Raw genomic sequence first — 14,791 nt, 5'->3', positions numbered from 1 at the left:
GCAGCCGGCAGAAGTCACCTTGTCACCTTAACACCATGTGCATGATCAGCTTCGCAGTAATAGCAATATCGAGAATTGGAATGAGCACAACAATTAGAATGGACATTACAAAAACAGAACAAAATTGAGATGTTAGCCAGAATATCAAGAAATTGGAATCCTTGTGCATTGCTGATAGGAATGTCAATGGTTCATCTGTTGTGAAAACAGTTTGGCCGTTCCTCAAAATAAATAATAAATTAATACACACAGAGGAGCAGGTGATCACATAGCCTGCATCCCAGATTGGTGTGCCTTGGTTCAGGTCTTGGTCCTGCCCTCAACTCTATTAATTGGGTCCTTACCACCCACAAGGGAAACCCTGACTGAGTTCCGAGTTCCTAGTTCCTGGCTTCACCCTAGGCCATCTTATATTGTGGGCATTTGGGGACTGAACAAGTGGGAGGGGAGCTCTCTCTTGTACCTGCTCTATTTCACTGCCTTTAAAGTCAATAAAATATGTAGATTTAAAAAATATTTTCAGGCCAGCAGTGTGGTGTATTGTGTAAAACCACTGCCTGCAATGCCAGCATCCCATATGAACACCAGTTAGAGTCTCAGCTGCTCCATTTCTAATCTTACTGCTAGTGCCTGGGAAATCATTAAAAGATGACCCAAGTGCTTGGGACCCTGCTACCCATGTGGGAAACCCAAACAAAACTCCTGACTTCAGCCTAGCCTAGCCTCAGCCATAAAACCTTTGAAGAGTGAAGCAGCAGATGGAAATGATTCGTATTCTCTCTCTCCCTCCCTCCATCTCTCTTTAACTCTGTTTTTCAAATAAAGTATCATTAAAAATTTTTCAATTCAACACAGAATTACCATAGTGTTTGGTAATTCTGCTTCTGAGTGCATAAGCCCAAAGAAATAGAAGGAGGTTCACCAATATTTGTACAATATTCAGGCCTGCATTATTCACAGTAACCCATTAGCCGAAACAACTTATTCATTGATAGATAAAATGTGGTACATACATATAGTAGAATATTATTCAAACTTCAAAAGAAGGAAATGCTTTCATATGCTACAATATAGATTTATCTTTCATGTATCACATTGGATGAAATAAACCAGAGGCAAAAGGAAAGATACTGTGTGGTGCCTCCCATGAGTGTCTTCCACTGTTCCAGTTTATACCAGCAGAAAATAGAAAGATGGTTATCAGGATTTGAGAGAGAGGGGATTGGGAGTTAGTGTCTCATGGGTATAGGATTTCACTTTGAGAATGGTGGCAAAATTCCAGAGATGCATGGTAAAAATGGTTGCAAAACAGTGTAAGTGTCCTTAATGCCATTGAACTGCTCATTTAAAAATGTTTTAAATGGGAAGTGGCACAGGGTGTTAAGCTGCTTGGCTGCTGCCATACCATGTAGGAGGGACAGCTTGAATCCTGCTGCTTGACTTCCAATCCAGCTCCTCACTAATGAGCCTAAGAAAGTAGCAGAAGTCCTCCGCCATACCACCCTGAACGTGCCCAATCTCATCTGATCTCAGAAGCTAAGCAGGGTCAGACCTGGTTAGTACTTGGATGGGAGAAGGTAGCAGAAGATGTCCCATGCATGTGCTTGGGCTCCTGCCACCCATGTGGGAGACCTGGATGGAATTCCTGGCTTCTGGCTTAGCCTGGGCCACATTTGGTTGTTGTGGTCATTTGAAGAGTTAACCAAATGGAAAAATCTCTCCCCATCTTCTCTCTTCTCTCTCTCTCCCTTTCTCCCATTCAAATAAGTGCTACAAATTTTAAAAGTGGTTGAAATGTTAACTGATTTTTTATGTATATTTTATAATGATGAAAAGAGTGGGAGGAAAGATCACATGTGACTGGGACCTAAAATGTTCAGTGATTCTGGAACCTATTGTAGGAAGTCTATAGGTAAGAGTGAGGAAGGAGAAAGTGTGTTAAAAGGCAAGCAACGTTCCTCTGTAGAGCACGACTTTTTGCAGAAGGAAGGAGAATGGCCTGGATGCATTAGTGGTAAGTACAGGGGGTGGTTACATCATTTGCGAATGCTTGAGGACTTGAGAGGGAGAAAACCAAGAACAAAACAAAAAGAATCAACTTCCACTACTTGTAGGGCAGGAATCCTGGTATCCTGAAAAAATCATCAGGTTTCAATCTCAATGGACAGAGAAGGTGAGCAGCATTTGGAGAGAAGAAATTGAGGCAGTAGGAGAGTTGGCTGTTGACTGAGAGTTCCAGAAGGCACAATGGATAGATTGGAATGGAGAAGACTGGGATTAGAGTGTGAAAAGACTGCGATAATCATCTCCATTCATCCATGATTTCATTTTCTGTGGTTTCTGTTATCTCTGATCGGTTGTTGTTCGTGGATCCAGGGAGACTGCTGTGTGGCCTCTGAAGGATGAGCAGAGCGAATGCACTGCTGTCTAGCTGTGACAGAAGTTAACAGTAATGTGAACTCCATGTGTGTGCATCAGTTTTCCCTAAGAGAGACTAGGTCTGGAGACGTGTAGGAAGTTGGTTCTGGAGTTGTAGCATCTGCTATATAATTTGTTGATATAGTAGCTTTAACGGAGGCTGCTCTTAAAGTTTCCCTCATGGCTGGCCCTATTGTCTTCTGGGAAATTGCTTTGTCTACAGGTTCTTGGCAAACATTGTGGAAGATAGCTGGCTGTACTCTTAGGCAGATTGAGGTTCTCATATGGTTCCACACAGTGCTTACAGGTGAATACTCTACAGAGACATGCTTAATCTCTCCTCCCAAACCTGTTTCCTTGTGTGTAAAATGGCCACAATGCTCCCTAGCTGATGTGGTGCTTGGGAGGCTGGCTGAGGTAACACACAGGATGCATGTGGAACACAGTAAGTCTTCTGTCAGTCACAGCTGATACTACTGCTGCCCATACTGCCTTTTCTGCCTGTGTCTCCTTGCCTTATGTCCAAATGCCACTAATACTCTGAAAGTCCTTTGACCCAGCTCTTTTGTAGAGCTAAACAGTACCCCATCTTCCACATCTTTTCTCTCCCCTTCCCTAGTACAGCCTTCCCTGTCTTATTTCATATCCATTCAGAGCCCTTCCTATTTCTCTCTTGAGATAAATCCTATTCAGCCAGCAAATTCTCTGCGTGAATTTATGGGTCCACAAAAGGTAACATTTATGTTTCAGCTGGGGCCTTCAGTGCCATAATCTAATGGAATAAAAGTACCCCAGTCCTCCCACCTGCCTGTGGCTTTCCCGTGATCCGAGAAGAGTGTTCTTTCAGCTCCCTTTTTCTCAGAGTGGGTTCTGTGGGCCTTCAGCATGGGTACCAACCCGAGAGGTGTTAGATACTCTGACCTTGCTCCAGACTTACTGCATCCAAATCATTTTAGCAGTACCACAGGTGTTTTGTATGCACACTCTAGTTGGATCAACACTGCTGGAGAAAGAAACAAGTAATGCAAGTAGCAGCCACTACAGTCCTTTACCCTTAGTAGCCTATACCCCAACTCCTCACAAGAGGGCACCCATCTCATCTACTTCAAAGGCCCAAAACGGGGTTCCCATCCCTGCCACCAGGAGAACATGGCATCCCATGGTGCTAGCCCACCATATTGGATCTCTGGAATTTCTGAAAGAGTCAGATTCCTGTTACTGGAACCAGAATGTTAATTGGCTCTACATGGCTCCAAATCCTGCCAGTTGTGAGAGAAATGACAAGACACCCCAAAGAGCCAACCAAATAATTGTAAAGAAGAGGAAGCCAACGGCAAGGAAGGATGCAGAACTGAAAGCTGATGCCTGAAAATGCAGCTCTGAGAAGGATAGGGGAGGAAAACAGTAATTCACAGCCATTCCACCTGCTTTTCAGTTCCTGTGTGTTTTAGCCATGTCCTGCCTACCAATAGTTGTTGACATGAACTCAAGCTACCAATTCTTCTTTGAACAGTGATGAGAAGGATCAGTTTAGCCTAAAGAGAGGTTAGGGGGGATTCACATTGTCTGATAGTTGGAAGAGGGAGAGAAGAGCCTGGAAATAGAGGTTGCAGAGAATATTATGAGGTTATCTCTTACAGGCAAGAAATTGATGGGGCAGGGTTTGGGCTGTGTGAAGTGAGCCAAATACATCTTTGGCTCCTTTGCTTTTTTTTCTCTGGCTACGCTCAATAGTGCTCCCAGTAATCAGACCACCTCTTTCTGCATTTGCGGGATACATTTAACCTTCCTAAGTACTCCTGCAGCTATGATCTCATTTCATTCTTCCAACAACGTGGAGCGAATGGGATCAGAGACAGGTTAATTATGATGTGGGCTGAGGATCCAGGCCAGGTCAGGACAGGCCAGGACGAGGAGTGCGGCTGGCTGTAGGGTTGGGACAGTCCTGTAGTGGAGACTTTGGATAGCTAGACGGTCTGGAACCTTGAGAAAGTGCACATAGGAAATGCTTAGATTGTAGCCCTGAGAGATTTGTCTCCAGATGGACCACTGGTGTGCTTTGCCTCTGTGCAAATTTCTACTTCTGCTGATCCGGCCTTTGAGGCTGGGATGGAGGAGGAGCAGCTATCTAGCATACTTGGCAGGACAGTTAGAGTCTATGAAGAAATAATGGATGTGAAAGTACCTTTTCTCAAATGAGGTAATGGGTATAAAAATGAAAAGAACCACAGAGATCTAAAGTGTCCTTATCATTAGACTGAAGAGAAAGACTAAGCCTTTTTGTGGGTCACTGAATGCAGAGGGCAAGCATGGTGCAGAAGGAGGGGACACCCTTCAGGACTTCGAATAGGAAGGGGTAGAGTAAAGGCATTCTATGCTTTAGGGCAAACTAGAGAAGAAAAACAGCAGGTTCCTAAGACGAAGCTGGAGGGGTGGGGAGGAGCATAAGCTTGAGCAGCTTCATAATTATGTTCAGGGTTGCCTTATTTGAAGGGACCAGAAGCCAAACATCTTTCAAAGTCAAATTGCCTATTTTCCCCAGGAGGGCCATCACATGACCCATGGATAGCTGAGCTCCTGTCATCCATCACTGCTTCCCTTCAGTGTCACTCCCAAGTCTCCAGGCACTTAGCAAATTTCAGAGGGACCTAGCTGGAGACTCTGAAAGAAGCAAACCCCAGGAGGGAAGAGACAACTTGCATTTGAATTGTAAAACGGTCTCTGGTAGGCTAAGGGAGGTGTTTCTCCCCTATCGCAAGATGCCTTGGGAAGGCTGAAGCAGCCTGAGGAAAGGGCTGTCAGTAGAACTGAGAGAGGATCCAGTTAGGGGTGGTTACTCCTGCCCAGCTAGGGACAGCCCAGGGAGACACACTTGTGGTCATAAAAGAACCATCCGGGTCCCCTGGAGAAGTTGGAGCCAGACTATAGACAGAGCTTCCACTATTGTCCGCTCTCCATAAACCTGCCTTTTCTTCGGCAAGCAAACAATCCCCACTTGCTCCATTGAGCCTTCTCCTGCTGTGCCATCTACTTCCTTGGACAAGCAAGTTGGCACTCTCACACTTTGTCTACTGGTCTCTGTTAGCACTCTCTCCTGTGCAGAGCACACTTGCCTTTCCTTCTCCAGCTAGACTGCAAGTTCTTCCAGGATAGGCATCTGTGACTTAGGTTCGCCCCCACCCCCAGAGCTCTAGACTAACTACAGGTGTGAATAAATACTTGTTGATTGATCAACAAGACTCAAAAGAATAAGGCAAAATATTTATGTCGCATAAACTCTTGGTTCGTTGATTTCTGTGTCGTGAGGAATGTCGATTTCCCCCAATTCTGGTAATAACTTAAGGTCCATGGGAGGCAGATGGGTGCTTAGCCCCAGAACAAGAAAAAAAGAGACAAATCAGTGGCACATACCTGCATCTTCCTTGATGTCCTTCTGCTTCCCATGCCACAGGCCAAGCATCTAGATGACCGTCATTGTTAAGCTGCCTTTGCTGCTGCCCATGTCCAAAATGAGCTGGTATCATCCCAGGCAGAGGCCCTTCCAGTGCAAATGAAATCAAAAGGGGATCGGATGGCAGGATGCAAAGGACTCATTTCCAAAGCAGCCTCGTCTGTGAGGCAAGATGATAGCTCTGGGAAGATATTCTGTGGTTCCTTTCCCAGCACTGGGAGCAGAAGCAAGGAGCCACTTTCCAAATTTGCCTACAAAGCTTTGACCTCACTCTGCCATCCATTTGTAGCCACCATAAGGGGTCTTAGGTAGACTTCACACCAGCTTAGGTGTGGCCAGAGTGGAAGCGGCTGGATTACAGTCTATAACTGTGCTCTGCCTTACTTCCCAATTCCTTTTCATATATGACAGAGACAATTCTGGCCTTTTTTTGTTGGACTAGATATTCCTTCCTCCCACTAAATAGTCCTAAAGCTCGTCTCTGCTGAATTTGGGTCTTGATGAACAACCCAACTGCCTAAAATCTTTTGCTGCCGACCAGTTTAGTAGTCATAGCTAGACACAAGTTGCATCACTCTCATAGTATCAAAACCTCCCACTTCTTTTTTCAAATTTTATACTAGTTTGATTCATCAGATCCTGGCTGTCTCTATTTTGTTTTGAAAGTCTTGTCTGGAACTTTAATTTTAAACACAACATATACTCACACGAGAGAACATAAGCCTGCCAAGGAGGCCTGGAGATGTCGTAGGGCCAAGTCAAGGATCTGAGACCCTAAACCACTCTCTTTCACCATCTGGCATCCATTCGCCTTTTGACCTTCCGTACGCTTGGTCCCTTTTGCTCCTACATCCTCACCATTCAGGACATCTCACTTGAATATTATACTAAGGCCTATGCTTGCCTTAGGATGTTTGCCTTCATGAAACATCCTTGGAAAGCTCTTAGATAATTTCTAAGCTTCAGTAACTTAAGTTGTGAACATCAGGAGAACAATCCGTAATCTCTCCCAGGTGTTAGAGGCGCAATTTCTCTTCTCCCAACTCCTCTGGCTGTCAGGCCTGCAAATGCACCTCCATTTCTGGCCCATAGGAGCCATTTCCCAAGTGTCCCATTAGGTGAAATAAGTTGGCATTAAGTACATTTCTGTGAGGTAATGGTCCCAAACATTAGCACATTTGTTTTTATGTGCCACCTAAATAGTTCACCTTTATATATCACTTACAAGACAGTAAAGATTGCACAAGAACTTCATAAAGATGCTCCCCATGCTGGAAAAACTTCACATTCCTCTCCCACTTATTTGCCTGTTTCATGGTCTGTTCCCTCAAGATGTTGGTCTCCCTTAGTGACTTGGTAGCCAATTGAGTGGTACTAGTTAACTTCCGAATAACATGTTTCATTTAGTCTCCCCCTGGAGTCCAGATATCATGGACAAAGAGGGTCTGACTCTAATACCAGATATCATGGCACCAGTTTCTTCTGCTCACTTTAGCCCTGAAGACAAGTGGATTTTTCTTTTTGGATTCCTTTTCCTCGATTTTGAAACATGAGGCAATAATTACCCCCAACAGCAGCAGAGGATGTAGGAAAGCTAAGCTGTGAATCCCCAGGTGCCATAGTCAGAACACTTAAGAGATGTTCCTCCAACTGGGTCTGAGGCTTAGCTCCCTTTGCATCTTGTTTTGCTCCCACCTTCCCCTTCCCCCAGTCATGTGATGCAGGAAGAGAGCGCAAATGATATGGAAAGTGAGCAACTGCCAGCAGAGACGCTACGACAAGTGACCATTCACCGAGACCCTATATATGGCTTTGGCTTCGTGGCTGGCAGTGAGAGGCCTGTGGTGGTTCGATCTGTGAGGCCAGGTAGGTGTCCCTCACAGCATCCCCTCAGCCTTGGCTCCTATCTCCTGATACCCACATATCTTCCCAAAGAGAAGCTTACAACTGTACTGCGTTGCTAAGAGTTCAGGAAGAGTGGGTGAAGACTTGCCAACTAATCACTGTGTGTGGAAGCTAGCATTTTAAAAATGATAGAGGCAAACAAGTGAGGCAGCTTTAGGGCCCTAGACAGAGGCAGTGGTTGATCATTTAACAGTCTGGTCTTAACAAAGCTTCCTTTTGCTCTGAAAATTAATAGAAGAGCTCCAATACCTTGGATGAGAAAGTACATATTCAGTTCAATTCAACAAGTATTTATAGATTGCCTACCCTAAGCTGCAGCAACATTGTAGAGAAGCATAAGACACAATTCTTGTCCTCACGAATCTAACCATCAGGCTGTGGAGACTGGAGCATACTATGTCCGTCTCCTACGCACTTTGCATTGTCAACTTTAATCCTCGCAGTCAAGCCTACCAGGTAAGTAATACCATTCCCATTTCACAAATGAGGGAATTAAGGCATAGAAGAAGAGAATGCACTTGTCCAGGGTCACTCAGTTAAGAGGCAACAGAGTCATGGTTTGCCCTTTGGCCTGTTGACCCCACCGGGAATAAGTGGGGTTTTAATGGGAGGGACCATATGGGATAGATTAAGCATTAAGCTCTCCCTAAATTGTGAAATGCTGCCATCATGAATGAAATGAGAAAGGGCAAAAAAAAGAATCACTGTTCTGTTCCGAATCATCTAGTCATTGACAGAGAAGACACAAGGAAAGGAGCTTTATTCTTAACTTGCTGGGCCTGAGGCTTTAGATGTTTACAACAGTTTCTCGCTCAGTCAAGAGGAGCAGCCGGGGTATAAACTGGTCTTACAGAAATTTGATAAATTTTGCAATCCTCAAAGGAAAAGAAAAAGATTTTTTTAAGCTCTCTCTTCAACTAGAGGGCACAGAGGGGAAAAAAAGACAAAACCAAAAGCAGTTCAGTACAGGAGTCCATGGCTGACCTAAGGCTCCTGATTCAGTCATGCAGTTTGAGTTTCAGATCAGAAATCAAATTTGTCCTGGGAAAGAAGGATGAGATAAATCGTAGTTGCAGACCACCAGGAGCCCCTGCGTCAATTTTAAAGCAAATGGAAAGCCCCCAGGCCTAGAGGGAGGTCAGCTACAAAAGGTATAAGGCAGGAATGAAGAGGAAAGAGTTGGACGGGTGAAATCAAACACCCCAGTCAAATACCACAGGAAGCCATGGGGCTGGCAGACACAGCCCTACCAAGGAGTGATGCTGATTCACCTTGCTGCTGCTGGCCCAGGTGGCTCTTAAATGTCGCAGAGGACTTCGTTGGTTCCATGTTTAATGATGTTAGGAAAGACGAGGATCCTACAGAACAGTTTTATGGTTGAGCAAGCCAACAGACCATTTGTGAAAGCAGTAATAGATTGATGTTAGCGATGCTGGAAAAAGGTGAAGGCTCATGAAGGAGATTGAGTTCCATGAGGAAGGAAAAATGAGTTTTGGGAAGAAAGGAGGAAGAGAGGGAGATAGATAGATAGAGAGATAGATAGATAGATAGATAGGACTCCATGAAAGAGATTGACAGTTTCAGAGGAGGTAGATACAAAGCAGGCAATGAATTGAAGAAATTGTCCTGTGGAGGATAGAAATACTATTTATCAAATTCTTGCCAACATTAATCACTTGCTTTAAGTACTGTAATTCATCATCTTATTTATCCTCCCACCATTCTTATGATGTGTTGATACTATTATTTTTCCATTTTACAGATCAGATGAGATAAGGCAGACTCAGAGTGATCAAGTGTCTCATGTAAGACCACAGACCCAAGATCTAGTAAACTGTAGATTCGGGATTGAACCCCTGGGTCTGATTGATTGCAAAGTGCATATTCTTCAGTGGAAGCACAGTTGGGAGACTGGGTCTGGTAGGTTTAGGGCCATTTTGCTCAAGTGGTGAATCCTGCTGTCTGTGCTGGCATAGCAAATTTCAGAATGCAGACCCCAGGTTCCAAAGCCAGTGGGCTGGGCTCAAGTAACATATTTGCTGTGTATGTTCATGTTTTTTGTAATTGGAACAACACACTTCATTAGAGAAAGTGAGCAGCTGGGATCTGGTCCTTTCAAGTGGACACAAACAACAGACAAGGCTGATTTGAGAGTGGGACATGTCATTAAATATTGCTGTCGCATTTGAGTCAGATCGTATCTGACTTGTCATTCTCTCAGAGTCTTTGGACAGCTTTCACCAAGAAGATCTTTGCCAACCATCAACGACAGCACAGCTTTGTGGCACTCCTATACCCCAGCCCTTCATCCCAACCTAGAAGGGATGGTCCTCAGACATCTGCTTGCTTACCCTCAGCCGTAGAGGTGGGAAAGAGAAAAAAGAAATTCTGGGTGCCCAAGTGGATGCACCTGTTCTCCTCTTTTATTAGAGAGATCCTCTCAGGGTTAAGAAAAATAAAACCTGAAACCCTTTAACTCTTTGAAGTACATACCCATCTTCAACAGTATTCCAGACCAGTAAGTATGAATTATATTCAAGTAAGATGATAACCCTACCAGCAGGTTTCTCTGGTCACTGGTATTGCCTTCAGCCATCTGAAAATCTTTACCTAAACTTAAACAATCCTCTCATGAGATGGAAGCATATATTCATCTTGAGACCCAAATCTGCAAAGCACTTACATACCTCATCTGAGGATGAGGCCTGGGCTTAGGACCTTTTGCTACTTCCCTACTCCCACCTAAAGATGGTCTGCTCCATCCTCTTTCTTCATTCCCCTGCCCTCCATTTGTCACAGGAGCAGCTGCAGGGCTTGGGTAACCCCCTGCCGCACCCCTACTCAGCCTGCGTCCCTCCACTCTTGCCCAGACTTTTGGCTTGCAGCAATAGCTCCAAGTCCTCACACCTCTCTCCTCTCCTCTGCAGGAGGCCCCTCTGAGGACAAGCTCCTGGCTGGTGACCAGATTGTGGCTATTAATGAGGAGGACGTGAGTGAAGCCCCCAGGGAGAGGTTCATAGAACTCATCAGGTAACAGGGGCCTCTTGGGCCTTGACAGGAGCTGAGCAGTGGTGTCACCCTTGTCCCAGCAGTGACAGAGGGCTACGCTGTCCTCCCTGACCCCAAGACGGGAGCCCTTTGATACAGAGCAGCCCTAGCCAAGGCTCTTGACTACCCAGAACTTGAGGGGCCCCATGCACTCAGGCCTAGCATTCTGCAGTGATGTGAATAGACACAAAGAAAGAGCTTTCTGCTAGAGCCTCATCTCTACCTCCCTTCTCCCAGCTCATTTCCTCACCCAGGTTCCCTGGCTTTGAGTGACTGTGCAGTGTATCCAACCAAGTGATTGGTAAGAATCGAACAAGCCATTAAAAGAACATTCTGTGATAAGCAAAGTACAAGCAAGATACTGTGCTCACCTCCCTCGACTCATTGTCCAAACAACGTGCACACGTGCACACATGCGCGCGTGCACACACACGCGGAAAAGCAGAATTCCTAGCCAGTGGATTCAGGAGGCACCTTACTGTTTTGGATTCTGCTCACAGTGTTTGTGGTCCTTAATAATCTCCTGAGTGGGACCAGGTGAGAGGGTGGGGAGTGTTACAGGGATCACTGCCATCCACCACCATCTGTAGGTGGGGAGTATTCACATTGTCTTGGCTTACCCCTTACCCCTACACACGTCACGTCTGCATACACTACATATCATACAAAGTTCCCTATCCCGCATTTCCCCCTGCCACATGCACATGGCCTACACGGATTTTGTTGCTAAGAAATGAGAAGATAGAGGCAAAGGCCCTAATTTCCATGGCTTACGTTGCTTCAGGGACCTTTTATGTCTACCTCCAAATGGAATGTGTTCATGTCCGCTCATGTCCTCTCTTGTGTAGTCTGGTTGCAACTCTTCCTATATTTGTTCCTTACCCTCTTAATTCACAGTGTTTTCTTCCCACTCATCTTTCTAGGGCTTTTCAAAGCCCACAGCATCCCAGAGCCTCCTGCCTGACCTTCAAAAGCAGACTTTTCCTTCTGACATTCTTACTAGCTTGGGAGAGTTTTGCAATGTTTCCCCTCCTGCCTGTCTACCTCCATACCCACTGACACTGAAGTCCTGAGATCTTCCTTGACATATTCCCTCCCAAGCTCCCTACCTTGAAATACATCTGGTCCCTGATGACATGTGGTTTATCTGTACTCCAAGTTCAGTAATGAACTCCAAAATCCCATATCCTCTGCCCTCTACCTTTCACCCTTCACCTTCCACTACCATATCAATATGAAATGAGTTCTTCCATTTGCATCAGATCATGTTGGGGTTATTTTAGCCTGACCCCTAAGAAATTACTGTTGCTTCTAGAAGATATTTTTGTGCTTGAGCACACGGTAGCCTGATTTTGTGAGGGAATCCAGAGCACCTTCAAGGTCAAAACAGAGCACATAATGCCCGTGGGTCATTCATTCATTCATTCAATGAATATATATTATTGGGTACTTACTATGTGCCAGACACCATTCTAAGCACTGTAGATATAGCAGTGAGTAAGATAGACAAAAATCCTAAGCACAGTGGCTCTTATGTTCCAGTGAAAGGAGATATGCCATAAGCAGTAAACATGCTAAATAAGTAACTTTACCTCGTTTTAGAAGTTCACACATAGTATTGAAGAACAGAAAGTAGATTTGAGTAAAGAGGATCAGCAATGCTAAGCACAAGGAGTACGTAATGTAACTTCAAGCAACATGGTCAGTGATGACCTCATTGAGAAGGTGCTATTTGAAGAAAAACCAAAGGCTTGAATGAGATGATGAGCTGGAGAAAGAGAGAAGAGCTAGCACAAAGCCCCCAAAGGCAGCAGAGTTTCTGCTGGGAACAGGGAAACCATGTCTCCAGGGGAGAAGCCAATGTGACCAGAGTTGAGTCAGGAAGGGGATACTCATGGAAAAACACCTCCAGATTACACAGAGCTTTGTAAGCCATTGTTAAGATGTTGTCATCCTTCTAAATGACATAGGAAGCCATGGCACGGGCAGAAGATGAGCCACATAATCCAAATCACGTTATGCTCCTTCCAAGTTCAAGTAAAGAAGTTTCATTAGTATTTTCCCTGGAACATAGCTATTCTCTCCTGGGAACTTCTCAGACTTCAGAGCTGATTGACCCTCAGACGTGGCGTCACCACATATGGAACATGCTCAAAGTCCTTCAGGAGGAGGCCTTAGCATTGCTTGAATACCAGGAACCAGGGGAATCTTCACTCCACCTCTTGAGTGACTTTGTTCCTGTGAGCTTTTGAAAAAGGCCAACAAGGGGAAGGGAAAGCAAATTATTTCCAGTTCTTTCAGTTCTCTTTAAAGGATTGCGTATTCCTGCAAGAGAATTTTCATACCTCACAGCCTCTTTGATCACTGGCATAATTCTTGTCAAAAGAGTTTCAAATTCTTTATCCTTTTGAACATTTGCTATCTAGAGAGCTTGGCTTCCATGTGCTGCTCCATGGCTCTTATTATTGGTCCCTCAATTAAAACAAATCTACAGAGAATTAGTCATGATGACCAAAGACCTTTGAGTTTTCCCTTTGATTTCTTCTCTTGCCTAAAGACCAAACTGCAAATAATCACCTCATATGGTTCCCAAGATTCGGTGTGTCCTTTGAGTTCCATAATTCAGGCTATTGGTTTTCCTTGAGAATTTTTTTAGTTTCCAGATAAAACTACTTCTAAGGTTTGGGGATTTCTACAGAGAGATTGCGAGAAGGAACTATAAAAAGAAGACCTGAAAAAGGAGAATCCGGAGGTAACGATAACACCTTCATCAGCTGCCTATGTGAACCAACATGGATGGTTTGTGTTGGCCTCTGCAAATGATGGGAACCAAGGCATTTAGGCGGTTACTGTCCTAACCCATATTCCTGAATGCAGCCCAGGGGGGAATTTTGGTGTTGCTTCTTGTACTACATAAATACTTCAAGCTCGATACTCTACTCTCCTGTTCCCTCTTTTCTCTATAGGAGAGCTAAAGAATTCATCGTTCTTACAGTTCTGCACACTCATCAGGTAAGTGAGATTCTTTGCATCGACCCATCATCCTGAGAGGAGATGATGCCATATTGGGAAGTTAAAGTGGGGGGACTGGTGGGGGCAGGCAGGCATAGTGACTAGGATCAACATGTGAACCAAGGATTTGGGAGTAGATTCAACACTTTCTGAACATTGAGTCTAGTTCCACGTCCAAGGCTGAGGATTTTTTTGAAATATTTATTTTATTTATTTGAAAGGCAGAGTGACACACAGAGAGAAGAGATAAAAATATATCCCATCTGCTGATTCGCTGTCCAAATGGCTACAACAGCTAGGTCAAGGCCATCGGTTAGTGCTAAGATAGCTCAAGCACTCTTTATCCTCTTTTTCCCAATGTTAACGTCTTGCACAACTGCAGTGCAGTATCAAGGCCAAAAAATCAATATTGATACACTATGTGCATGTAGTTCGATATGGATTCATCACTTGGGAGGGTTCATGTATCCACCATCACAGTCAAGATATTGAACAAGTCCACACCAAAAGATTGCCTAATGTTGCCCTTTTATAGCCACACCTAGTTCCTTCTACCCACCACAACCTTGTAAAACACTAATCTGTTCTCCTTTTCTATGTTACCATTTTAAGAGTATTATGCAAATGGGAAAATACAGTGTATTGCCTTTGGAAATTGGCTTTTTTCACTTAACATAGTACATTGCAGATTTACCCAACTTGTATGTGTCAGTAGTCTATTTTTTATCACTTGGTAGTACTCCATGGTACTTTGAGGTGTGGATGTACCTGTTCGTTTAATGATCCATCTGTTGAAGGGCATCACAGTTGTTTGATCCTGACAACTGGTTCTTGGTTCTGACAAGTGAGGCTGCTCTAACCATTCATTTGCAGGTTTGCTGGGAGCATAGGTTTTCACTTTTCTAGAATAAATACGTATTACTATGTAACATAGTAGGAATATGTTTAGTTTATGAA

General features: G+C 44.4%; 1 protein-coding gene across 1 annotated transcript in view; it reads left to right on the top strand.

Moving 5' to 3' along the window:
• Window positions 1-7,584: 7,584 nt before the first annotated feature.
• The window catches only part of FRMPD3 (FERM and PDZ domain containing 3), a 63,053-nt gene continuing 55,846 nt past the window's right edge, over window positions 7,585-14,791 (top strand). Inside the window, exons 1-3 of the mRNA XM_040999817.1 lie at window positions 7,585-7,735; window positions 10,702-10,804; window positions 13,789-13,834. Coding sequence (XP_040855751.1) covers window positions 7,588-7,735; window positions 10,702-10,804; window positions 13,789-13,834 — 297 coding nt within the window. The 5' untranslated portion in view covers window positions 7,585-7,587. The remainder of the gene's footprint in view (window positions 7,736-10,701; window positions 10,805-13,788; window positions 13,835-14,791) is intronic.

The sequence above is a fragment of the Ochotona curzoniae genome, unplaced genomic scaffold (genome assembly GCF_017591425.1).
Source record: "Ochotona curzoniae isolate NIBS_2020 unplaced genomic scaffold, NIBS_Ocur_1.0 scaffold_1852, whole genome shotgun sequence".
Lineage (NCBI taxonomy): Eukaryota > Metazoa > Chordata > Mammalia > Lagomorpha > Ochotonidae > Ochotona > Ochotona curzoniae.
This window is presented reverse-complemented; position numbering and strand designations above follow the sequence as displayed.